At 42.3% G+C, this 27,916-nt stretch overlaps 1 protein-coding gene across 1 annotated transcript in view; it reads right to left on the bottom strand.

Moving 5' to 3' along the window:
* PCDH15 (protocadherin related 15) overlaps positions 1–27,916 on the bottom strand; it is a 1,022,916-nt gene that overhangs the window by 818,418 nt on the left and 176,582 nt on the right. The window contains 1 exon segment of the mRNA XM_030204966.1: positions 27,411–27,566. Coding sequence (XP_030060826.1) covers positions 27,411–27,566 — 156 coding nt within the window.

Consider the following 27,916-nt stretch of genomic DNA (forward strand, 5'->3'; position numbering starts at 1 on the left):
TGGTCGTATGAAAAAATGGACCAAGTAAAGTCGCCCAAGTGCTCGTCAGGGATGCCCTTCTTTTTTTCATTATCGGTCGAGGACGACCATGTGTTAAGCACACCCCAGTCCCGCCTTCGCTATGCTTCCGGCATGCCCCCATGAACTTTGGTCGTCCCCGTGATGGAAAGCAGTTGATGCCCAAAATCAGCTTTCGATTATGCCGATTTGGGTGACCCTGGGAAAAGGACGCCCATCTTCCGATTTGTGTCGAAAGATGGGTGCCCTTCTCTTTAGAAAATAAGCCTGATAGTGATCTACAATAATCCAATACTAGAACAATCAATGCCTGTAGCACAGATTGAAAGTCTAATACATGTTAATAAAGTTTACAAACTATTCATTAGTTTAAGTTTATAGAAATACACTTTAGTCACATTTCTCACTTGGGACCTAAAACATAAGCTCTCATTTAGGACAATCCTTTTCAAATAATGGAGATTTACAAACAATTAGAGTTATTTTTTTAAACTGAATTTAAAGTGCTCCAACACTACCGGCCTAGTTCATGCATTCTCCATAGCAAAACTGAATGGTCAATTGTATCAAATACTGCCAAAATATCAAAAAATAACACAATAAAATCTTGATCCTCAAAAAAGCTTTGAATAAATATGCCAGAGATCATAAAAGCCTCAGCGCTATGTTGTTTATGAAATCCACACTGATGTAGGTCTAGACAGTCATTATCCTCTGAAAAGGGCAGTAGTGTTTTTCTTGATATTTTGCTCCTACCTCAGAGTCTTATTTCTGATACTGTTGGGCTTCCTTTTGTTTTCATATCTTTAGGAGCTTGTGTATATCTTAGGAGCCTGTTTATTATTTAGCATGCCACATAACTGTTGTTTTTACCACATGCTAAATCATGTGATAACTGTTTGTTTGCCATGACAGGGGCAGGAAGGCAGTACAGAATGACTAATTATGGGCATGGCCAACTACTTTGCGCTGTCATGACTGAAGGTAGTGTAATGTTGTTACTTTCAGTTCAAATATGGAAGTGAACCCCCTCCACCCCTAGCACTTTGCTACTATGCCCCCAGTATTCAATGGCATTTAATCAGACAATGCTGCTGAATATTGGCACTCATTGGCCATATCCCAAAGGGGGCAGGTCAGGGGGGCTGAGCTGGGAGTAATGCAGATGCCAGCAATATTCAGTGTTGACACCTGCATAGCTAACTGGGCATGTAGGACTGCATAAAATGCACTTGGTTAGCTATGCAGGTGCAGGCACTGAATATCGACCAGCACATACATTATATCCAGGTGCCAGCCTGCATGTACCCTCCATCCCTCCCACAGTGGCATATTCTGATCCCATTCCTAGTTTTCTGTCACCAGCTCCAATCCTGGTCCCAACCCTCCCTGTGACCTGTTCCAAATCCTCTCCCAACACCTTGGCACCAGCTCTGATCCCCCTTGACACCAGTTCTGATCCCCCTTCCTACCCCCCACACTAGTTCTGATCCCCCTCCCAACCTCCTGGACACCAGCTCTGATCCTCCTCCCAAACCTTCTCACATCAGCTCAGACATCCATCACCCCTGGTATAAGGACGAGCCCCCTTCCCAGGTAGGTCACTCTTTGGGCCTATGTTACCCCAGAGGGGTGTGTGCCTCTAAATGGGGGAGGGAATTTGTGTTGGAGGGCTGGGAGAGGGACTTGAGCTGCTGTGGGGGGGGGGGGGGGGTTGGGAAGGGGGGACATGCTCATCCACTAATATGGGTCTTAGCAGATTTTCAGCCAGTAACTACATAATTGTCTTATGAGAGTTGTAACTGTTTATCACCATGACCCACATAAGAGCTGGCGGCCTGGCTACAACTAGTCAGATGCCAATATTCAATGGTGGTTTCCAGATATGGCCTGTCATTTAATATCATGGCCTATTTCTACCCACAGAGGTCAGCATTTTAAAAAAACCACTGAATGCCATTGAGTAAATATCACCTGATATGTGCATACAATTTTAACTGTTGTTAAGCATGCATATATTTCCTGCATTAAATTTCATTGTATCTACAAGAGTCTGGGAGACTGGACATCTAATGGTAGACAATATTTACAGCCCAATTCTATATATGGCACTGCGTACACAAAAATGTGTGCACACCCAAGTTGTGTGCATTATTTAATTGATAAATGAACCAATTAGCACTGATAATCAATTATTAGCACTAATTGGTATAACATAGGCATTCTCATGCCCTCTTACATTAACAACATTCATATCCTTAAATAAAGAAGAAAATAACACTTCACTCGCAGCTTTATTCAGCAAATTCAAATCTCCTTTGATTTCTTAACACTTAAATGGTAAATTCAACAATAATGCAATAAACCCCTCTTAGTCAGACGGTCTCGTTCTGACTTTTCATATTTTCACTATCCCCAAAGGTATCGTTTGCGGATCTGCTGAACCAACCCATTATCTCTAAGTCCACAGCGGTACTGCACATGAACCCCAATTCCCTTTAAATAAACTCCCCAACTGTTTACTATTGAATTCACAATGATAAAGTAAATGATTGTTCAAACTCCCGCTGTGACAACCAAACCCTCCCTCTCCTCCCAGCCACCCTACCCGCAACCTTAACAACTTCAACACCACAGTAACATTGCCCAAATCCCACAAAAGAAAAGGGGAGGAGCCGGGTGGGTCAGCCAAGGTATTATTTTTTACCTGCCAGGGCTCGGGACGATCTGTGAGCCCAATCTAAATTCCCCCTGTATGTTCTCTAGCTTTCTTCTCCCTTATTGGTTCTCACTCCTCAGCCTTCCGAACCAATCCACTTTCCCTACAACATTAACCCTTCACCACACTGCTACCTTTTCCTCTGGTGGCTCAGCCATGTTATACCACCCCAGTGTAAAATCTGGGGTGAATCTTTAATTAAACTTTGCACAAACATCTTTAGGCACTGAAATCTGCACATACATTTTACACTTGAATCTGAGAAGGAGGTGTGGCCAAGGGAGGAGCATGGGGGGATTGGGAGCATTCCTGGTATTTATGCACAGTTTTACTGAATAGGGAAGATCTGTGCCTAGTTTAGGTGTGAGAATTTAGTTTGTGCAAATCCTCGCATCCAAAATTGGGCACAGATCCTGCATCAAACGCTATTATATAAACGGCACCGAACTCTGAGTTCCAATTATAAAATAGTGCGTAGTGCTAATTTTTAATAGCACCCAAATTATGGGTATCGTTTATAGAATTGAGTCTTTAATGTGAGAAAGTGCAAAGCGAGGCATGTAAGAAAGAGGAACCCAAACTATAGCTATGAGATGCAAGTTTCCACATTAGGAATCACTGCCCAGGAAAAAAGATCATTGATGATATGTTGAAACCCTCTGCTCAATGTGCAGCCGCTAAGAAAGCAAATAGAATATTAGGAATTATTAGGGAAGGAATTGAGAACAAAAATGAGAATGCTATAATGCTTTTGCATTTCTCCATGGTGCGACTGCACCTTGAAAATTGTTGGTAATTCTGGTCACTGCATCTCAAAAAAGACGTGGTGGAATTAGGAAAGATACAGAGGCAACCAAAGTGATAACGTGGATAGGACAACTTCCCTATGAGGAAAGGCTAAAGCAACTAGGGCTCTTCAGCTTGGAGAAGACACGACTGAGGGAAGATGTGATAGAGGTCTATAAAATCCTATGTGGAGTGGAATAGGTAAGGGTAAATCACTTGTTTATTCTTTCCAAAAGTATAAGGACAAAGGGGTATGTAATGAAGTTACTAAATAGTCAAATTAAAACAAATCGGAAAAAAAAATATTTCTTTACTCAATGTGTAATTAAAGTCTATAATTTGTTGCCCCAGAACATGGGAAAAGTGGATAGCATAGCAGGGTCTAGAAAAGGTTTGGACACCCCCCCCCCCCCCCAAAAAAAAAAAAAAAGCATACAAAGACCTGGTTTGGCCACTTTTTGAAGAGGATACTGGGCTTGATGGACCTTTGGTCTGTTCCAGTATAGCAATGATTATGCATTTACTGTATGTATTCATGCACAAGTATTTTCAGAACAATATTCACTAGCAATGCAAGCCTTTTTCAGCCCCTCTATCATTTCATGAATGTCTTCACTGAAACTAGGTGAGGTCACACGTACAGGATGTACATGCATAAGTTTAAATGCATATCTAATGCAGAATTTTATAAACAACTGTTTCTGTGCATAAACACTGCATTATAGGCAGAAATGACTTAAAAAATTCCCTTTCTAAAATAATGAAATGGAAAATAAATACATAAAAGAATGGCAAAATAATAATAATAATAATTTGTACAGTCAATGTCAGCCCTCAACTATAGCAGAAAAGTAAGTAGTATGAAATCAACTTTCCCTCTTTAATTCAAAAGAAAAAAAACACCTCAATGTCATGCACTACATACAAATATATTTTTGAATGTTTAAAGCATTTCTTCTGAGATACTATTGGCCTACAATTTAGGCACTGGAGAAGGCTGTAAACCAGACTTGCCTTTTGAAAAAGCCTCAAGTTGATGTGGGTTCAAAACTGCATAATATAAGCCTTAGCATTTTAGAGCACTACTAGACATACACAGTGCTAGAGCCAGCTTTGCCAATAGACAGATTAGACAACCACCTGGCAAGCAAAATTTGGGGGCTATGATGCAGATTGTTGCCTGTGGGGGTCTTATACTAAGCAGCAGTAGCTTTTTAAGCTCACAGTAGATATCACATAGGAATATAATGGGCATCTTGGTGTTTACCACCAGCTGATTTCTACCATGAGCTAAAAACGCTACCGTGGCTTAGTAAAAGCCCCCCTTAGTATGGCAGTAGGCTTTTCAACAGGGAGAAAACAAAAATAGAACACACAATCCAGATCAATCCAATCAGGTGGACCAGAAAGAACTTTATTCTCAACATCAATAATATCTGGAAAACAACCCGACACGACTCTGTTTCGGCATGCACAGTGCCTGCATCAGGCTCAAATAGACTCTATAAAAGCAAAATAAATATAATAGCATAAATAATTGCAAATAAAACTGTATAAAATCAAAAATTAGAAAATAAAAACTGGAGAAGCAAAAAGCATGATAAAACAAAATGCATTAAAATAAATAAGTAAATGGTCTCACAAAATATTAAAATATGAAATAATAAATAAATGGTGAAACACTCGCCATTTCACATTAAATGAATGTTTACATGTAAACAGTAGCTATAGAAATAAGTAGTAGTAGTAGTCGTTAAAAATGCACCAAAAAGATTCAAGTGCTATATTTTAAAAGAATATGTAATAATGTTACATCGTGGAGAGATGGAGTGTGTGTGTCAGAGAGAGAATGAGAGAGAGACAGAGTGTGTGTGTGTGTGTTTGTGTGAGAGAGTGTGTGAGAAACAGAGTGTCTGTGTGTGTGAGACTGTGTGTGTGTGACAGAGAGATAGAGTGTGATAGACAGAGAGTGTGTCAGGGAGAGTGTATGTGAGAGACAGTGAGTGAGTGTGTGTCCCCCCCTCTCGCAGGTCCCCACCCCCCTCTCACAGGGCCCCCTCCCCACCCCCACCTCTCTGGTCTCAGGACTCCCTCCCCACCTCCCTCACCCTTGCCCCCCTCCTGCCATCCATGTCCAGCGACCCTCCTCTCCCCCTGCCCCCCCTCCAGCCACCCATGTCCAGCGACCCTCCCCTTCCCCTGCCCCTCCAGCCACCCATGTCCAGCAACCCTCCCCTCCTCCTCCCCCCTCCAGCCACCCATGTCCAGGGACCCTCCCTTCCCCCCCCCCCACGCATCAAACCCCCTCGCCACCCACAGCTGCCACTGGTAACGCTGTCCGGCCGCTGCTGCTTCTCCTGTTGAGCAGCAGCGGTCGCTACAAAAAGGAAAAAAGAAATAAATGTTTTTAAACATCAAGCGTGGCATTGCAGACAGCCATCAGGCATTGGCTGTCGGCTCTGCAATCGCTCCTCCTCTCACCTATCACGTTGCTGCACTCCTCCGGGGTCTTACTCCAGGGGCAGTGACGTGGAGGCGAGAGGAGGAGTGGCTGCAGAGCTGATAGCCAATGCCTGATGGCTGTCTGCAGTGCTGCGCTTGATGTTTAAAACATTTATGGCTTTTTTTCTTTTTGTAGCGGCCACTGCTGCTCAACAGGAGAAGCAGCAGCGGCCGGACAGTGTTACCAGTGGCTGCTGTGGGTGGTGAGGGGGTTGATGTGCTCTGGGGGGGGGAGGGGAGGTATTGATGTGCTTCGGGGGTGTTTGATGTGCCGGGGGGAGCTTGGTTGATGCGCTGAGGGGGTGTTTGAGCAGCGCACTCACAGCTGATTCCCAGGCAGGGGGAGGAGTAGGGAAACATGCGGAGCAAGTTGCTCTGCGTGTTTCCCTACTCCTCCCCCTGCCTGGGAGTCAGCTGTGAGTGATGTCAGCCTGGCTATGGAGTCTAGCTCAGCAACTCCAGGAGCCACGGACACAGGCAGTCACTCATTATAACGTTGGTGGTGAGAATTATAGAGGATATATGGTGCACTCCATTTAAGTGCACGTCAGATAAGAGCATGCTCTGTTTAACTGCATGCCGTACTTCGGTCCCGTTTTTGGCACCATCAATTTCTATGGGTACAAACTTCGGTTTAGCGCACCACTGATAAGTGCAAGATTCACTTATATGCATGGTTTAAGACCGCTCCTCTGCAGGAAAGACTCCGCATAAGCGCATGCACGGAATATGGAAGCCGATTGGCATGTGACAAAGGGGCGATAAATTTGAAATCTCGTTGGTTAACTGCCACGAGCAGAATAAGCAAAAGAAAGTTGTTAGAGTGTACACTGGAGTCGTCATCATCATCGCACAACTGTAAGACTTAAACAGTGGCTGAACGAATAGAAGTTCTTAAAAATTAGAAAACAAACAAAGTCAAGCAACTATTGCTAAAGAATATGGCGTCAATCCCAGTCAAATTTCACATATCTTGAAGCAGAAAGATCAGCTTCTGGAAGACTTGCAAAACAATACAAATCCACACCGGAAAAGTAAACGGGCGGGAAAAGCTGAGGATGTAGAAGATGCTCTTCTTCGGTGGTTTTCTCAAGTCAGGAGCAGACAGTTTCCTGTTGGTGGTCCACTGCTTATGGAAAAATCTAATCAGCTAGCTGAAAGTCTTGGACTGACTGAATTCAAAGCCACTGTTGGATGGTTGGAACGATGGAAGGAGAGGAACAGCATAAAATTCAAGAAACAGCATGGTGAAAAACAAGACGCTGATGACTTTGGTGCTGAAAATTGGGTTGTTTCAGTTCTTCCTACCATCTTGAAAGAGTTTGCACCTCATAACAGTTTCAATGCTGACAAAAACGGTCTCTACTGGTGAGTGATTCCTGATGGAACACTTGCATTCAAACAAGCTGAAACTATAGGAAGTAAAATGTCGAAGGACCAACTGACGATCCTCCTTTGCTACAATATGAATAGGAGTGAGAAGTTGGAACCACTCGTCATTGGAAAGAGCAAACAGCCCCGTTGCTTCAAGAATGTTAAGTGACTTCCTGTGTCGTATAAGGCTAATGCAAATTCATGGATGACTAGAGAAATTTGGAAGCAGTGGCTAAAGAAGTTAGACACTAGAAATGCGGGCACAAAAGCATCAGATTTTGTTGCTTTGTGATAATTGTGCTGCACACAGTGATGATGTCAGGCTGTCTAATGTCAAGGTGGTCTTCCTGCCACCAAACACTACCTCTCTGATCCAACCTATGGATCAGGGCATAATAGCCAATTTCAAACAACATTATCGGGCTCTTTGTGCTACGTCGTCTGATGAGCGTTATGGATGACCAGACTGGCAAGGATAAACGTGCTATTGTACTGGCTCATAATCTATCACTGTTGGATTCCCTACATATGCAGAAAGAAGCCTGGAATCATGTTACATAAGCAACCATTGTGAACTGCTACAAGCGGGCAAGCTTTGTTAAGGATGTGGAGAGGGACGAAACAGATGCAGCTGTTGCAAACACGTCAGATGAACAGGCTATTGACATCCCAGCCAGTGTTAATGAAGAGGAGTTTCATCACTATGTAGCTGTTGATTACGATCTACAAACAACTGACGACAGTACTGATGTTGAGATATGCGCCTACACGCAGGCAACGGCTGATCATGAAACAGATGATGAAATGAGCAGCGAGGCATATGCTGATGAAATTCAACAACTTCCTGTCACTTTTGCAAGAGCTCTGGAGAGTCTCAACACCGTGCGGGCCTTTCTGGAGGCCACTGGATGTCAGTGATATGACAGTTTTTACCGTTTGGCAGACGTAGTCTATGGAACTCACAGACACAATAGTGTACAGAGGACTATCACTGATTACTTCAAGTAAGCCTAACTTCAGTTAACGGAGACTGTATAACGTCAGTTAATGGAGACTGTATACTGTACGTATAATCAGTGCACTTTTTCTAGTAAAAAAGGTGGCGTCCTCAAATGCTAGGCCACCCTTCAGGGGTGGAGGTAATCACTGAGGGACCCTCCCCACAATAGGCAGGCCCCCTGCAACCAGTCACAGAACCTATGAAAAGGCAGAATTGGTGTGTAGAGCCTGAGCTCTTTCATTAAAACTTGGGTTCCATGGGTCAATTTTAGCAGACAATGGAAAAGGTGCCGGTACTCAGTACCCCCAAGTACCCCCTCAAAAAAAGCCCTGTGTATAATAAACAGTACTGTACATATGTTTACCAGATGTCAAGCTTCTTTGGGTCACAACGGTTAAGTGCACGCTCCGGTTAACTGCATGTATTTCTTTGGTCCCCGACCCTTGCACTTAAGCGGATTGCACTGTGTGTGTGTATATATATATACACACAAATTTTAAGCAACTAACTTTAAGCAACCTTTCTTGAATTTACCCCTGAGTTCTTTTGCAATTAATGTGGATGCACTTAACACCACCTTTTGAAAAGTCGGTAAGTGCACCCGTGCTAACTGCACAAGTTTTAGTGCACGGCAGGTATCGTGCACTAACTGCAATATTCAGTCCACATCCTTTCTTTGCCCATAACCCATCCAATTCTGGCTCCCTTACATAGCATATAGTTAGCAGGGAAATTAACATATGCTGTCATGCCAGCACAATAACAGTTACCACTCTCATGTACTAACAACTTTTGCTAATTTGCTTCTTAAATACTTAGCACACTTTAATAAGTAGGCCCCTGTGTGTGTGTTTCTTGGTGGTGGTGATAGTGGTGCAGGGGGTCTGAAGAGTGTGTGTGTCTCTCTTAGAGAAAGACAACCAGAGAAAGACTGTGCCCTTTTGCCACATAGAAAGCATGTGTGTGTGTGTGTGTGTGTGTGTGTGTGTGTGTGTGTCTCAGAGACAGGAAAAGGAAGTCAGAAAGAGGTTGTAAGGCCCGTTTACATAGAACATTAAGGGGCTCTTTTACTAAAGCTTAGCATGTGCTAATGGAATTAGTGCATGATAAATGCTAAGAAGTCCATGCATATAATATGGGTTTCTTAACATTTAGTACATGCTAATTTTGTTAGCACACACTAAGCTTTTCTAAAAGGGCCTCTAAGATCAGGATTGAAGAAGAACCTTTTGCAAACTACATATAAGAACATGCAAAAATGCATGTGTATTTCCCAGTATGTACAGTGGTAGCAGTCATTTTACAAATATATACATGCACAAAGCAGTAGCCTTAACCCAACATCTTTTACGCAGAAGTGATGGCATAGAGCTGGGGTGTTAGCGCCTAAGTGCCGTAGATGCCTGTGTAATTTATTCTGTATGTTATGCCTGTAAGTTTGAGACCTGCCTATGCTCCACCCAAGCTCCATCCCTGTGTATCGCCCCCTTTGCAAATATACACTATCCCTCTAATTCTATATATGGTGCCCAAAATTGCACATACAGATTTGGGTGCACACACAATTTGAGCCTGCAATTTTATTGCTAAAGGGCTCTTTTACTAAATGTTAGTAAGCCATTTTGAAACCGAGCATGCACGACATGAGAGAAAAAGCAGCCGCGTGAGCATGCAATGCAGCAGAGGAAAGAGAAGCACTGGAGGAAGATGACATTCGGGGGGGGGGGGGCAGCCCTGCCCCGGGCCTGGTGTTGGTGGCGGCCCAGGCCCGGTACAGTCTCTTGGTAGCCCTGGGCATTCCTGGAATTTGCATGCAATGTTACAGAATAAGGTCGATCTACACCTAATTTAGGCATGAGGATTTGCTCCAGGTATCACTTTGTGTAAATCATTGTACCTAAAATTCGGCATGGGTCCCAGTGCCAAATGCTATTCTATAAACGGCGCCTAACTCAGTTTGCCCTTTATAGAATAGTGCTTAGTGCTCAAATTTTATGGCACCGATTTTTCAGCGTCAAATACAGAGTCTAGCCCTAAATAAGTTAAGCAGATATTTGCAGAATAGCACTTAGACAGCATGTTGGCACATACGCGTATATATGCTAATATTCTGATAGCACCTATTTTGTAAAATTGCTCAATTTGGGTCAAAAACTAGTCCATGACCTTCCACTGGATGAAAGGTATCCCCTGCCAAGTTCGGTTGCATTTACTTGAATGTTGTTCAGATATAAAAAGTAACATAGTACCATAGTAGATGACAGCAGAAAAAGACCCGCACGGTCCATCCAGTCTGCCCAACAAGATAAACTCATGTGTATACCTTACCTTGATTTGTACCTGTCTTTTTCAGGGCACAGACCGTATAAGTCTGGCCAGCACTATCCCCTCCTCCAAACCACCAGCACCGTCTCCCACCACCGTCTCTGGCACAGACCGTATAAGTCTGCCCAGCACTATTCCCCACCTCCCAACCACCAGTCCCGCCTCCCACCACCGGATCTGGCACAGACCGTATAAGTCTGCCCACCACTATCTTCGCCTCCCCACCACCAACCCCTCTTCCCCCCACCGGCTCCACCACCCAATTTCGGCTAAGCTTCTGAGGATCCATTTCTTCTGCACAGGATTCCTTTATGTATATCCCACGCATGTTTGAATTCCGTTACCGTTTTCTTCTCCACCACCTCCTGCAGGAGGGCATTCCAAGCATCCACCACTCTCTCTGTGAAAAAATACTTCCTGACATTTTTCTTGAGTCTGCCCCCCTTCAATCTCATTTCATGTCCTCTCGTTCTACCACCTTCCCATCTCCGGAAAAGATTTGTTTGTGGATTAATACCTTTCAAATATTTGAACGTCTGTATCATATCACCCCTGTTCCTCCTTTCCTCCAGGGTATACATGTTCAGGTCAGCAAGTGTCTCCTCATACGTCTTGGAACGCAAATCCCATACCATTCTCGTAGCTTTTCTTTGCACCGCTTCCATTTTTTTTACATCCTTAGCAAGATACGGCCTCCAAAACTGAACACAATACTCCAGGTGGAGCCTCACCAATGACTTGTACAGGGGCATCAACACTTCCTTTCTTCTGCTGGTCACACCTCTCTCTATACAGCCTAGCAACCTTCTCGCTACGGCCACCCCTTGTCACACTGTTTTGTTGCCTTCAGATACTATCACCCCAGGTTCCCTCTCTCCGACCGTACCTATCAGACTCTCCCCGCCTAACACATACGTCTCCCGTGGATTTCTAATATTTAATATTTATTAATTTTACATTTATATATACAAAACATAAATGCATTGGAAATCCAGCAATACTATAAAGAAATATATAAATAAAATATTTTACATATTGTAAATATGTTATTGAAATATTCTATTAATTTTGTCCACAATATCAGGTTAGAATCAAGATACTAGGATTAAGAATAGAGGAAATTAAGAAGAAAACAGAGCTAGAGAGGACAACAGAAGCCGACAGCCGACTTAACAGCATTTTACCTATGGGAGTATTTCCAAGGGTCTTCTCTCCCTTTCTTTACTTACAATAAATTCCAACAACTTCTTTGGGGTATAAAACACATAATTAACAGATTCAAAAGATATACAACATTTGCAAGGAAATTTTAACACAAAAGAACCCCCTAAACTCAAAATTCTGGATTTATATAAAAGGAATTCCTTCCTCCTTTTTTGTGTGTTCCTTGCAATGTCAGGAAAAACCTGGATCTTAGCCCCCAAGAAAAGATCATTCAAGTGACGAAAATAAGATCTAAATATATTATTTTTATCTGGTTCTAGAGCAAAAGTAACTATCAACGTTGTTCTTTCAGTTATAATTTCGAGAGAGTTCTCCAGAAATTCTGTTAAATTGAGATTAGGCTTATCTTCAATCTGACCTTTAGAATTCTTTATCCCTGATAAATATTGGGCCCTCGTTATGGGCGGAAAGCCCTCCACTGGGATCTCCAATATTTCTCGGAAGTATTTTTTAAGCATGTCCACTGCTGATACCAATGGGCATTTTGGAAAATTTAAGAGTCTCAAATTATTCCTACGTCCATGATTTTCAAGGTATTCAATTTTCCTTTTTTGAATCTCTCTGTCTCTGATTAATTCTGAGGTAATATTTTGCAATTTTTCCACTTCACCTTCAGTTTTAACATTTTTTTCACTCTGCTCTTGAAACTTTACAGACAAATTCTGATATCCTTGTTTTAACTCCAAAATGTCACCTTTCATGGATACATTCATCTGTGATAGTATAGTACTCACACCCTGTATGGCATCCCATAGGGTCTCCATCGTGACTACAGCAGGTCTTATAATTTCTCCTCCAGCCGTCGGCAGCAAACTTCCAGGCGTAGATGAACGGGGTTGACTCAGCCCCTGTTCCAGAGTTACACTTCCTGGAGTTGAGATGCCCCTGGGTCCTCCTTCCACGGAGATAGGAACAATCTCTTCCATTCTACATGGCCCCTGAGGGGAAAACTCACTGCCGGGTTGCTGGGGTGCTGTAAATGAGGGAGAACTTAACGTTACTCCCTCTATGCTGCGCTCCGCTCCCGAAAGAGGAGAGCTGGTCGAGGCGGAATTCCGTTGTCCCAGGGAAACTACGCCAAAACTCTCAAGTGTTGTCTGGCGGGTAGATGGCGTCGACTGCGGAGCCACGGAGGTAGGTGCCGCAGTTTTCCCCTTCCGCTTCCCCATCGTTAGACAGTAAACGGAGCCTTTGCGCCAGAACACTTGGTAGTCTAAAGAGCATCGTGTCCACACATCCGCTCAGATCGCCATCTTGATCTCCCGTGGATTTCTATTCCCTAAGTGCATCACTTTGCATTTCTTCGCATTGAATTTTAATTGCCAAACCTTAGACCATTCTTCTAGCTTCCTCAAATCCTTTTTTCATGTTTTCCACTCCCTCCCGGGTGTCCACTCTGTTACAAATCTTAGTATCATCCGCAAATAGGCAAACTTTACCTTCTAACCCTTCGGCAATGTCACTCACAAATATATTGAACAGAATCGGCCCCAGCACCGATCCCTGAGGCACTACACTACTCACCTTTCCCTCCTCCTAGCAAACTCCGTCAACCAGTTCCTAATCCAGTTCACCACTTCGGGACCTATCTTCAGCCCATCAAGTTTATTTAAGAGCCTCCTGTGGGGAGCCGTGTCAAAAGCTTTGCTAAAATCTAAGTAGATGACGTCTATAGCATGTCGATGATTCAGTTCTGCAGTTACCCAATCAAAGAATTCAATGAGATTTGTTTGGCATGATTTCCCTCTGGTAAAACCATGTTGTCTCGGATCTTGCAACGTATTGGTTTCCAGGAAATTCACTATCCTTTCCTTCAGCTTCGCTTCCATTACTTTCCCAATAACTGAGGTGAGGCTTACCGGCCAGTAGTTTCCAGCTTCTTCCCTATTGCCACTTTTGTGAAGAGGGACCACATCCGCCATTCTCCAATCCCTCGGAACCCCTCCTGTCTCTAAGGATTTATTAAACAAATCTTTAAGAGGACCCGCCAGAACCTCTTTGAGCTCCCTCAATATTCTGGGGTGGATCCCGTCCGGTCCCATGGCTTTGTCCACCTTTAGCTTTCCAAGTTGTTGATACACACTCTCTTCTGTGAACGGTGCTATATCCACTCCATTCTCAAATGTACATTTGCCAGACCCTCGTGGTCCTTCTCCAGGATTTTCTTCAGTGAAAACAGAACAAAAGTATCTATTTAGCAAATTGGCTTTTTCTTCATCATTATCTACATAGCGGTTCACAGTATCTGTTAGTCTCACAATTCCCTTTTTAGTTATTCTCCTTTCATTAATATACCTGAAGAAATTTTTGTCGCCCCTCCTTACGTTTCTAGCCATTTGTTCTTCCGCTTGCACCTTCACCAGACGTACTTCTCTCTTGGCTTCTTTCAGTTTCATCCTGTATTCCTCCCCGTGTTCCTCTTCTTGAGTTTTTCTATATTTCAGGAATGCCAATTCTTTAGCCTTTATTTTCTCAGCCACTTGCTTGGAGAACCATATTGGTTTCCTTTTTCTCTTGCTTTTATTTTCTTTCCTTACATAAAGGTCTGTGGCCCTATTTATTACTTCTTTCAGCCTGGACCACTGTCCTTCCACTTCTTGTATGTCCTCCCAGCCCATAAGCTCCTTCCTCAGGTATTCCCCCATTTTACTAAAGTCAGCATGCTTGAAATCCAGGACTTTGAGTTTAGAGTGGCCGCCCTCCACTTCAGCCGTCATATCAAACCAAACCGTTTGATGGTCACTGCTTCTCAGGTGTGCACCCACTCGGACATTTGACACACTATCCCCATTTGTGAGCACCAGATCCAGCGTCACTCCCTCCCTTGTGGGTTCCGTCACCATTTGTCTGAGCAGAGCACTTTGGAAAGCATTCACGATCTCTCTACTTCTTTCCAAATTCGCAGACGGAACCTTCCAATCTACATCCGGCAGATTGAAATCTCCCAGCAACAGCACCTCTCTCTTCTTTCCCAACTTTTGAATATCCGTGATCAGGTTTTTATCTAATTTCTCTAATTGTGTCGGAGGTCTGTAAACAACACCCAAGTGGACAGAGGTTCTATCATCTCTCTTTAAGGTGATCCTTATCGCTTCTTCCTTTCCCCAGGTCCCTGTCATTTCAGTCACTGTGATCTCATTTCTCACATATAGAGCTACTCCTCCACCTTTACGGCCCTCTCTATCCTTCCTAAATAGATTATAGCCTGGTATGTTTGCATCCCATTCATGAGAACCATTGAGCCACGTCTCTGTGATTGCAACAAAATCTAAGTCTGCCTCCAACATCAAGGCTTGAAGGTCATGAACTTTATTGCTTAGACTACAATCATTTGTGGCCATTGCTTTCCATCTATATTTCCTGGTATGTGTTTCAACATTAATAATTTGGGGGTGTCTTTTCACTTTGGGTACCTTCATATCTTTTTGTTCCAACTTTGCTTTTTCCTCTGCCTCAGTTCTATTTTCTGAAACATCACAGTGCTGTAATGGAGTGAAAGAATTCTTTAGGGGCAACACTTGTGCGGGCGGATGCTTCTGTGTCACATGACGAAGTCTGCCTGAGCCCACCGTGAACCATCTATTCTTAGGTGGTTTTATTCTTTGAGGCAGTGGTGAGAAGTTATGATTCTATGCAGTCCTCGAAGGTGCTTTAAGTGCATCAAATACTTGCATTACTTTACTGAGCTCCTATTTTAAACTAGATAGCTGAAGACAGATAGGACAAGCCTTAAGTGTCCAGATGATTGGCCTTGAAACTAAAGCACCACATATATAAAGAACAAACTACAGATAGATAGATAGATAGATAGATAGATAGATAGATAGACAGACAGACTCACATGTCATTGGCCCTAAAGGGATAATATTCTTTTGGAACCAGAAACTGCACAACTCAAAATGGCCAATATGTATTTATTGGCATTTTATACAGCAAAATCAAAAACAATTTAGTCCCCCTTTTACTGAGGCGCGCTCACATTTTTAGCGCACTCTAAAATTGTGGATGTGCTAAACTTTAGAAACACCCATAGGAATGCATTGGCATCTTTAACATTTAGCGCGCCCACAATTTCAGTGTGCGCTAAAAATGTAAGCGCGCCTTAGTAAAAGGGGGCCTTAGACTTTTGCTATTTAGGTCCATTATACAGAGGATTTCTTTCATTCTTTACCTTTTCCATCAGCTGAAATTTCTGAATGCCTTTCTAAGATATTTCTGAAGACATACAACTCTAAATATTCTTAGCTGAATGATCACAAATCTCTTACCTCCATCACCTGCTAAAAATTGTCTCATTGCTGAAAAGGTGTATATTCATTTACAGTTTATCTGTGCCTAATGATTGTAAGAATGTAGATAAGACTTGCACAATATGGTTCGCTCTGCAATTATTTATTGCATGTAGAAAGATGTCTTATTACGTCTAGAACATTGTTTTTTGCATCAAGATCTTACTCCAGAGGTCTGTTTTCTTTAGTTAGTTGTATAAAAGCTTTTCGGCTAATTAAGGCACACTGGTGAATTGTAGACAGCAATGATAAGAATAATGTATCAGCAAAGAAAGTATTCCTTGTTTGAGATTTAAATCACTATTGGAATCAGCCGGTACACTGAATTCTTGTTTCCCTATAAGGCATCTTGCAAAAATGAGAATACTTTTCAATAATGTATGATCATTAGAACATTTGCTATGAGGCTGTAAAGTATGTGGAATGCATAAAAATGGTAAAAATAAAAACCCTCAAGTTTCTTTAAGAATAGTGAAACTCATGTTAGAATAAATGGTTCAGCTCTACTGCACATATTAGAATTTATCCACAGTTCATTACAGAATACGCTTAGCGAGTTGTGCATGTAAATTCTAATTGCTGCCAATTAATGCTCATGTTGCTGTTAAGACCTGTTATTAATGCTGATTAGCTTGTTAAGCCAATTAAGTTATGTGCTTTGTTATACAATAAGCTTGGATTTCGACACGGAAAACTAGGAGTGATATTTAGAATCTGAGGGTGTGTGTATAAATGATTAGAATAATGGTATATACTCACATATGTTAGCACATATACACATAAATCTCAAAATTCTGCCTAAGCGCTATTCAGGAAATATATGCATATCTTATATTGTGGGTGGGATTCTATAAATGAGATCCTAAGTTAGGTGCCAAAATGTTTCATGCTATTACATAATATCCATGCTAAGCACCTTTTACAAAATAGCACTTAGCGTCGATTCTTCCACCCAACTTTGAGCATGAAACCTGGTGTAAATCCTGGAATGCAAGTTGGACGCACAACCCAGGAATTCTATAATTCTATTTTGAGAAGGCACCTGACCTGTTCATGCCCTTCCCATGGCCATGCCTTCTTTTGAGTTGCAGGTGAGAAACTTTGGGCACATAGCATTAGAGAATAGCATTTAGGCAAATACCCATGCAAATGCAAATTAGTGCCAGTTAACACCAAAAAGGCTGGCACTTTCTCCATGAAGAGGGAGGTGCCATAAAATTGCTGAGCTGAGCCATTCTCTTTTCCTTTCACTTCAATTTTCATTATTTCCCATGATTAATGATGAGAGGGACTGGAGTGTGAAGGCTTGGGACTGAAGGGCTGTGGGAGCTTTAGGTTTTTGGAGCCCAGATAGGAGGCACTGTCAACCCTCCCTCCCTCCCAGCAGTTTGGTTGGGTTAACAAAGTCTTGGGATTGGGTTGGGACAGGGCAGTTATTCATAGCTGAGATTTTTTGGCAATTCCATTTTGAATGGTACTTGTTGCAGGCAATTTGTGTATTTTGAAGTTGGAGAGCTATGGGGATGAAACTATGGGGTCATATATGGTATCACTATGAGCCATGGGGACAAGGACAGCTTAAAGCATCTGTTAAGTTAAATTCTTAACTGTTAAATGTAAGGTTATAATGTTTTAAAGTTGAATTTGGCCCTGTGGTATTGGCTGGGGTTTTGGGGAGGTGAAGGAAAGGGATTGTTTGGAAGTTAATAAAACTGAGGCCATATATTTGCCACAAGCCATTGGTTTGGAGTCTTCATTTTGATAGATATCCTTTTATATTGTTAAGGGTGATGGAAGAATGTGAATGCCAATGTTATTGATTGTTACCGGCTCATTAACTAATTACTTTATGCATGATTTTGCCCACTGTGCCCTTTGGGTAACCTTTACAGAATCCAGGGAAGTGTGTATTTAACAGATGGGCATACACATAGATGGAGTCTGGATCGAATCACATTTATGAATGGAATTTATAAAATACTTTGGTGTTCATTTTCAAAAGAGAAAAACTTCTCAAAAGTTGCACAAAGCAGCAGATAGATGTTTTTCATGGGAAAATGTCGTAGTCATGATTTTAAAAATTCAGATTTGAGATGGTTTTCTCCACAGATCATCTAAATCACAGGGGGGAGTATTTTGGACAGAATTTGGTTGGGCCCGGAATTTGGACATTTTTCAGGGATAATGGAACAAGGTACAAAACATCTACGCCAAAAATGGGATGTTTTTATCTGGACACAAAAATGTACCATAATTGACCAGATGACCATTTCCCCCCCCCCCCCCCCCCCCCCCCAAGGATGTGACAGCAACAGTACATGTAGTCCAAAGACAAGAGAAAACAAAACAAAAAAAAAAACAACTTGCACACAAAAAATGTAAGCAAACTAAATCAAGATTGGAAGATGACCAAATGTTCCAAAAAAAGTTCCTTTAATGGGTAAAGAACATGTAGATACAAGTCCCAACAGAGAAACTCAACACAGGCTGTGTTTCAGCTGGATAGCCTTCATCAGGAGAATCTTGGCACATAACAGAAAAACCAAAAGATATAATGATAAATATATAATAAATACATAAACATTCACATTGAAAAAGAAAAAAAAAAACATAAAAGTATTTGCGTTAGAAAAGAAAACAAAAAAAGGAGAAGAATATGTGAACCCAAAACAAGAAATATAAACCAAAGCTCAAAACACTTTGTGGAGAGATCATTGTGATCACATGAAAATACGTGACTAATTGCCAAATTTCAAAAATGTATGTGAATAATCATATCTCATCATGTGGTGAATGTCTATTGTTCAAATTTAAAGCCAAGAACTGGTAGATAACAACATCGAAGTTGAAATGAAAGTGAAATGCAAGACACAGTCTAAGTATATAAAAACTTAGAGGAACAAAATATCTAATTACCTGTTGAGACTCAACAAAGCAGAATTTAATCCGACCAAAAATATCAAACACTGCATTAATTAAGCTATCTATAGGCAATAAAAGTAGGGAACCTTAAGCATAAAATAAGAATATACTGATAGAGAATCAAGTTAAAGATTTAAAAAGCTGCATACTTGTAAAGGTGTGTATGATCAACATAAAGGGCTAGATCCTATATAATGCATCATAAAAATCTGTACGGTAAAAAGAAATGCCTTGGTATATTCTCTAAAGTATGCCCAAATTTTATAGAATAGGCTTACATTTCCATGTGGTATATAGTAACATAGTAACATAGTAGATGACGGCATAAAAAGACCTGCACGGTCCATCCAGTCTACCCAAGAAGATAAATTCATATGTGCTACTTTTTTATTTGTACTGTCCTCTTCAGTGCACAGACTGTATAAGTCTGGCCAGCCCTATCCCCGCCTCCCAACCACCAACCCCGCCTCCCAACCACCAGCTCTGGCACAGACCCTATAAGTCTGCCCAGCACTATCCCCGCCTCCCAACTACCAGTCCCGCCTCCCACCACCAGCTCTGGCACAGACCGTATAAGTCTGCCCAGCACTAGTCCCGCCTCCCAACCACCAGCCCCAGCACAGACCGTATAAGTCTGCCCAGCACTATCCCCACCGCCCAACCACCAGCCCCGGCACAGACCGTATAAGTCTGCCCAGCCCTAGCCCCGCCTCCCAACCACCAGCTCTGCCACCCATTCTAGGCTAAGCTCCTGAGGATCCCTTCCTTCTGCACAGGATTCCTTTATGTTTATCCCATGAATTCCGTTTTCATCTCCACCACCTCCTGCGAGAGGGCATTCCAAGCATCCACCACCCTCTCTGTGAAAAAATACTTCCTGACATTCTTCTTGAGTCTGCCCCCCTTCAATCTCATTTCATGCCCTCTCATTCTACCGCCTTCCCATCTCCGGAAAAGGTTCGTTTGCGGATTAATACCTTTCAAATATTTGAACATCTGTATCATATCACCCCTGTTTCTTCTTTCCTCCAGGGTATACATGTTCAGGTCCGCAAGTCTCTCCTCATACGTCTTGTAACGCAAATCCCATATCATCCTCGTAGCTTTTCTTTGCACCGCTTCAATTCTTTTTACATCCTTAGCAAAATACGGCCTCCAAAACTGAACACAATACTCCAGGTGGGGCCTCACCTCACCATCTATTTGGCCGGCGCCGCAAAGAGCAGTCCCAAATGTCAAAGATGGCCGGGTTTGAGATGGCCAGTATCGGTTTTCGCCAATAATGAAAACTAAAGCCGGTGATCTCAAACCCGGCCAAATCTAAGGCATTTGGTTGTGGGAAGAGCCAGCATTTGTAGTGCACTGGTCCCCCTGACATGCCAGGACACCAACCGGGCACCCTTGGGGGCACTGCAGCAGACTTAAAAAATAGCTCGCAGGTGCGTAGCTCCCTTACCTTGGGTGCTGAGCTCCCCACTCCCCACAACTGTACACCACTACCATAGCCCTTATGGGTGAAAAGGGGGCACCTACATGTGGGTACAGTGGGTTTTGGGGGGGTTTGGAGGGCTTAACATTTACCACCACAAGTGTAATAGGTAGGGGGGGATGGGCCTGGGTCCACCTGCCTGAAGTGCACTGCACCCACTAAATACTGCTCCAGGGACCTGTATACTGCTATCAGGGAGCTGGGTATGACATTTGAGGCTGGCATAGAGGCTGGCAAAAAATATTTTTCTTTTTTTTTGGGTGGGAGGGGGTTGGTGACCACTGGAGGAGTAAGGGGAGGTCATCCCCGATTCCCTCCGGTGGTCATTTGGTCAGTTGGAGTACCTTTTTTAAGTTTGGTCCTGAAAAAAAAGGGACCAAGTGAAGCCAGCGAAATGCTCGTCAAGGCCGGCTTTCTTTTTTCCATTATCGGGGGAAGCTGGCCATGTCATGAGCACACCCCCGTCCTGCCCCCATCCTGCCTTCACTACCCTACCAACACACCCCCTTGAAGTTTGGCCGGCTCCGCAATGGAAAGCAGTTGGCACCGGCCAAAATCGGCTTTCGATTATACCGATTTGTGTCAGAAGATGGCCGACGATCTCCTTTGAAAATAAGCTGGCTAGGCACCTATGCGGCTTAGTAAAAGGGCCCCTGAGTCTAATACCATTTGAACTACAAAGAATATGCAGTGAAATGTAAAAGTATGACCCTTTAAATGAATGTGTATATATGCAGTGTAACATGCTGATAAGATATGCCAAAAATATCTATGGTGTAAAAAAAAGAACAAATTATAAAAATGATTAAACATCTCTCTATCTTTTGCATCTTAATATGCAATAAAAGCATCTACAATATAATTTATAATAAACCAATCTGGATAAAATGAACTAACATATAGAAAATAGTACTATTTTTATTAAACTAATAATACCTCTATTATCCTGAAGGCAACACAGAATAGATGTGCTGATCTCACTGTGAAGCCCCTGTATCTATTTACTGAATATTCATCTCTATCACAAAAATAATGACATATCTATTTCTCTATTAAGACCATTCGGTTGCATAGTATCTAGTTCATAAATCATTCTTTGCTCCAGGTGCTGCAGAGCAAGGTCTAAATTGTCCTTACCATCTGGGTTTTACCATTTTAATTACAAAGAAGTTTATTTCTTCTACTGTATACTGAAACTCTGCTGAGTGGTCTACAAGTAATAAAGATTCTATATCACTTGATATGCAACTTCTGTGTTCAACAATCCTTTTTTTCAGTAATCTTTTAATTTTTCCTATATAAAGAAAATTACAGGTGCAAATGATGACATAAAATACATAGCTAGATATACAAGGGTTGGTGAAATTTATCCCCCTGTTTACTAAGCTGTGCTAGCATCTGCCATACGCTAATGCCGACACAGCCCATTCATTTTGAATGAGCTGTATCGGCATTGCCACGTGGTTTAGTAAACAGGAGGGCTAGGTAGTGTTTATGTTCATTGTGAAGATCTTTAAAAACAGTTAACTGTAATGAATGTTTGCACACAGAACATGAGCTACATGGTTTGTGGCCTTGAACTTCTACATTCACTTCAATGTAATCGGGTAACACTGATGACACTAATTTATTCTTTAATGTAGAATTTCTGGAGTAAGCTATTGCTGGTTGTAGGTCCCTGAAACATTTATGTAATTGTAAAACATGCCAATGTTTCCTTATTATATTTTTGATGTTATTTGCTAGATGAGAAAATTTAATGTGAAAACTAATTCTGGAGCATTGTTATCCTTATGTCCTGTGAACAATAAATCTTCTTGATTTTTAGATTTTGCCTTCTTGAACATGTTTTTTTTAGGGTATCCCCTACATATTGGCCATCTGTGTTGCTTTTATCTTATAGGCAGCTGATTTGGAGAATAACCTACGGAGTCTTAAAATTGACAATATGGCAAATTCATCTTTAGATTTCTATAGTGAAAGCTTTGAAAATGTAAAAAAAATATTATGATCATTGGATTTCCTATATAAAGTTGAGGAAAAAAAAATTGTTTCTTAGTAATCTGAATGCCCAGAAAAGAAATAGAGTTCCTATCAAATAGCATTTTAAATTTTAAATTCACATCTCTATCATTAATCCAAGTGAAAAAAAAATCCTATAGGTGTTTGGCTCTTCCTTTCCAAAGGATAAAAAGTATCATCTATGTATCTTCTTTAGATCTTAATTTCCTGAATAAAAGGGTGTACTGTGAGGTGCATCTTTTCAAGTTCTGCCATATAAAGATTTGCTTTATCAGGCGTCATAGAGGCGCCCATCGCAGTGCCTTTCACTTCTTGATAGAAATGCCCATAGTATGAGCAGATCTTGAACTTCTGAAAATCAGTCTGTTGTGTTCTATAATAGTTGAAGCTTTCTCCAATTTTTAACAGATAAGGAATATGGAATAGGACTTGATATACCAGTTTTCTGAGGTTACAGTTAGAGTAGTTTTATATACTATATACTGCTACTTATTTTGCACCTGGGGCAATGGAGGGTTAAGTGACTTGCCCAGAATAACAATGAGTTGTTGTGGAACTTCAACCCAGTTTACCTGGTTTTTAGCCCACTGCACTAACTATCGAGCTACTCCTCCACTCAGGTAATCCACTGTATAAAGAATTGCAGTAATCTAATTGTGACAGCAGTAAGGGAATATGGCCTGAAAGCTCTGAGCTGTTTGAATCAAAATCATTTTCCTAAGATTGTTTACTTAAAGATCAAAAGAAACACTGATCCAAGATTACTCCCATGATTTTAGGAGACTGACTAATTGGCAAGGTTTTGCTTGAGCATAAAGAAACAGTCTTAGGTTGTTCATCAGCTTTTCCAATCCATAATATATAAGTTTTAGCAGCATTCAGTTTTAGCATATGAGAGATGGCTCATTTATTGATTTTAGTTATACAATTAGATATCGTCTGACAAATGAGGTTATAGTCTGAAAGAGTTGTTGTTATCAGCATGAATATATCGTTCTAAAATGACCACACTGAAAAAAATGTATATAGATGTTACATAGTAATGGAGACAGTGGTGAGCCCTGTGGCACTCCACATATTGACATCCATTTGTGTAAAAATTATCCATCTTTTCTGACTACATATGACTTATATATTAAAAATTTACAAAAGCATTCCAAAACAATGCCAAGAGTCCTACCTTATTAGCAGGACCTTTTACTAAGCTGTGGTAGGCACTAGCACATGCCTAACATGCGCCAAAAAGCACTGCCACAGGGTAGACTGAGGTATCCCACTGTAGTGTGCTGATCAGCGCATGCTAATCCAGTGGTAAAAAATAGCTTTTATTTTTTGGCATGGGAGGCATGTCTATGGGTGGAGAGTAGGCATGTCCTGCACTAATTGGGTAGCATGGGTACATTGTTGCATGCTTCCTGATTAGCACAGGAATAGTGCAGAAGCCCTTACCGCCTAGTAAATAGGTGGTGGTAAGGGCTCCCATGGTTATGGCCATGTGCTAACTGGGAAATTTATGTGTGGCCATTACAGGAAAGTATACAAATGCGGCCATTTTACCGATGTGTTAAAAGGGGCTGCAGCATGCGGGAAACCCACACACTACAAACAGCAGCAGCCACGTTTGAATGTGGCTTAGTAAAAAAGCCCCTTAGCTTGTATAATAAAATGTCATGATTGATAGTGTCACATGCTACAGAGATATCAGCTTCCTGTAATATTGTCTGGTTGCCATTGCTTATAGACTTTATGGCAGCAGAGACCAAAATTGGCAATAAGGATTCAGTACTGTGTAGGCTTCCAAAGCCAAAATGAGCCTCCAGTTATTTGGTAATGAAAGGAATGTTTGCTATTGGTATATAACTACTAGGCTCTGTTATATTTAATTTAGCTGATTAACTCACCCATTGTGGCGGAAAAAAATCTCCTAGGTAAGGCACAATTCAAAAAGTGAGTGACCCATTTGGGAATATAATGCAGAGGGTTGTTCATAAGAAAGGCTGAGCAGCAGTCCAATGGACAAGTTGACTTAGAACATTTTTGAATTAAAGATTTAATCATAGCTTTGAAGCTGGTTCAAAGGTAGAACAAAATTTATCAGCTGGTAATCCTATTTCAGGATGCAAGGAGAAAGACAGCTAAGGTAGTCGTAAAAACTTATAAGGAAAAGAATGTCATATAGAAGTAATTTTTTTCCTGAAAAAAAGGGCACATCTAATCACATCAGGTGATTGGAAGGTTCCTTTGAAACTGTTAGATCTCAAAATTTTCAACAACTGTTGTTGGTTAATTGGAATAATATGATGTTCTATCACTATTTAATTCATGTTTATATAGATAGGCTTTTTGTTTTAAGTGCCACTAATTAAGTAATGAAGTAGTGTGGTTCATTTTGGGGGTGTAAATAAACAATGGAAGATTATGTAAAATATTGTATTTATTTAAAAAACCTATAATCAGCCTACAACCTAGGTAGATTACAAAAGAACACATAATAAATATAATCCTTTAATCCCTGGTGTAATGTCCAGGCTGAAAAGTACTTGTACTTTATTAAAACCATGCGCACCTTTGAGCTAGTGTAAAGCTCAGGGCTTTTTTTGAGGGGGTACTCAGGGGTACTCAGTAACGGCACCTTTTCCAGTGTCTGCTAAAATTGACCCATGGAGCACAAGTTTTAATCAAAGAGCTCAGGCTCAACTCACCAATTCTGCCTTGTCATAGATTTTGTGACTGGTTGCAGGGGGCCTGGCTATTGTGGGGTGAGTCCCTCAGTGATCACCCCACCCCTGAAGGGTGGCCTGACATTTGAGTACCGGCACCTTTTTTGCTAGAAAAATTACACTGGTAAAGCTTGATGTGGAGATTGAGTGGTCCTTTTACTAAGGTGTGCTGAAAAATTGCCTGCGGTAGTGTAGGCACGTGTTTTGGGTGCACCTGCAAAAAATGCCTTTTTAAATTTTTGCTGAAAATGGACATGCGGCAAAATAAAAATTGACACGCGTCCATTTTGGGTCTGAGGCCTTACTGCCAGCCGTTGACTTAGCATTAAGGTCTCACGTGTTAACTGAGCAGTAATGACCTTTGCACATCAAATGCCTTGACGTGCTTAGCTGGCGCACGTCAGAAAATAAAAATTATTTTTTGGACGCGCCAAAAATGAAATTACCGCAAGATCCATGTGGTAGCCGGGCGGTAACTACAAATTGGCGTGCATTGGACGTGAATAGGCACTTACACAGCCTAGTAAAAAGGCCCCTTATTCCCATACAAATGAATTCCCTTTCTAAAATGGGGATACTTACAAGGGCGGCCTCCAAGACTTCAGCAGAAGTTTTGCGAGTCCGCCATGGAAGTCTCGGCGGCCATTTTCAACAGCGATCTGGCAGCGGGGGAGCGTCAGCACCAGCACCATCAGCGGGCAGGCAGGACCAGGGATCTTTCCTGCCTGCCCCGAAGAATTGGTTACACAACCTGGGTGGATGGAGGGGCAAGTGAGAGAGCAGGGTCGTTGGACATGGGTGGCTGGAGGGGGGCAGGGGGAGAGGAGGGTCACAGGACATGGGTGGCTGGAGGGGGGCAGGAAAGAGGAGGGTTGTTGGACATGAGTGGCTGGAGGGGGCAGGGGGTGAGTAGGTTCGCTGGACATGGGTGGCTGCAGGGGGGGGCAGGGGGAGAGAAGGGTCGGAGGATATGGGTGGCTGGAGGGGGGCAGGGGAGAGGAGGGTCGTTGTTTGATGCACTGCTCCCTGCCACTTGCTCCGCGTGTTTCCCTACTCCTCCCTCTGCCTGGGAATCAGCTGTGAGTGACGTCAGTCTGGGTGGCTGGAGGGGGGCAGGGGGGAGGAGGGTCGCTGGACATGGGTGGCTGCAGGGGGGGCCAGGGGGAGAGAAGGGTCAGAGGATATGGGTGGCTGCAGGGGGGGCAGGGGGAGAGAAGGGTCAGAGGATATGGGTGGCTGGAGGGGGGGCAGGGGAAAGGAGGGTCATTGTTTGATGTGCCGCTCCCTGCCACTTGCTCCGCATGTTTCCCTACTCCTCCCTCTGCCTGGGAATCAGCTGTGAGTGACGTCAGCCTGGGTGGCTGGAGGGGGGCAGGGGGGAGGAGGGTCACTGGACATGGGTGGCTGCAGGGGGGAGGAGGGTCGCTGGACATGGGTGGCTACAGGGGGGGCAGGGGGAGAGGAGGGTAATTTCATTTTTGGTGCGTGTCCAAAAAATAATTTTTATTTTCTGATGAGTGCCAGCTATGCACGTCAAGGCATTTGATGTGCGTAGGTCATTACTGCTCACGTAACACGTGAGTCCTTAATGCTAACACATGTATACATTTTAGTCCCACTCAATCCACAACCAAACCAGGCCCAAATCACACCCCACTGAAATCTCTGCATAATGTGGATCTCTACAAGTAAACAGAGGCTTTAAGTGCATGTGATTTACATATGTAAATTACATTATTTGCACATGAATATGTTTCTAAAATAATGGCCAAAATGACATAGCATATGCTGTATTTTGTTTTATTTAAAAATGGTAGCATATTCCTATAAAAAAATAAAATGAAAAGCATCCTCCTCTTCCATCCTGTAAAATGCTCTGTTCATCTTTCTACTTCAAGTTCTGTATGCAGTGACTCAGTATGTTGACTCAGTGCAAACTGCCAGTCAATATGATATCTAAGCAGAATTGGGAATTACTAGCTTTAGCAGGGCAAGGGTTGAGATAAAATGTAAATCTGACCTCATTTACAGTCACATAGTACCGCTGCTTCTGGAAACGGGGTGGATTGTCATTTTTGTCCCGCACTAATATCCGTACTTCATGATAGATTCTACTGCCGACCTTCAAATTAATGCACTCAACTTGGACCACAATGGACCGGATGGATAATGGTGGCTGTAAATACAATAAATATAAATATAATATAATAAATATATTTACATATGGGAAAGAACATTTTAGCACAGAAGCTTTGCAGTTGCCACACATTAATTTTTACAGTTATAGTAACCTGTATCAACTGTAAAGTTTTAACATAGTTTAGCAAAAGTAGGGCTTAATTTTTGGGCGAACAGCCTGGAACTCAGTTCCACCACCACTTCTTTCCAGACTCCAGAGTCATAGGGTTCTTTTGCTCCAGCCCCTTCCTTCTAGGCAACCTGCAGATAGAGGGGAGGTGGGGGGGGGGGGGGGGATGAGCCTGGAATACAGTAGAGAACAGTCACTCTACTCCCTAACCCAGCCCT

The sequence above is a fragment of the Microcaecilia unicolor genome, chromosome 5, assembly GCF_901765095.1.
Source record: "Microcaecilia unicolor chromosome 5, aMicUni1.1, whole genome shotgun sequence".
Taxonomy (NCBI): domain Eukaryota; kingdom Metazoa; phylum Chordata; class Amphibia; order Gymnophiona; family Siphonopidae; genus Microcaecilia; species Microcaecilia unicolor.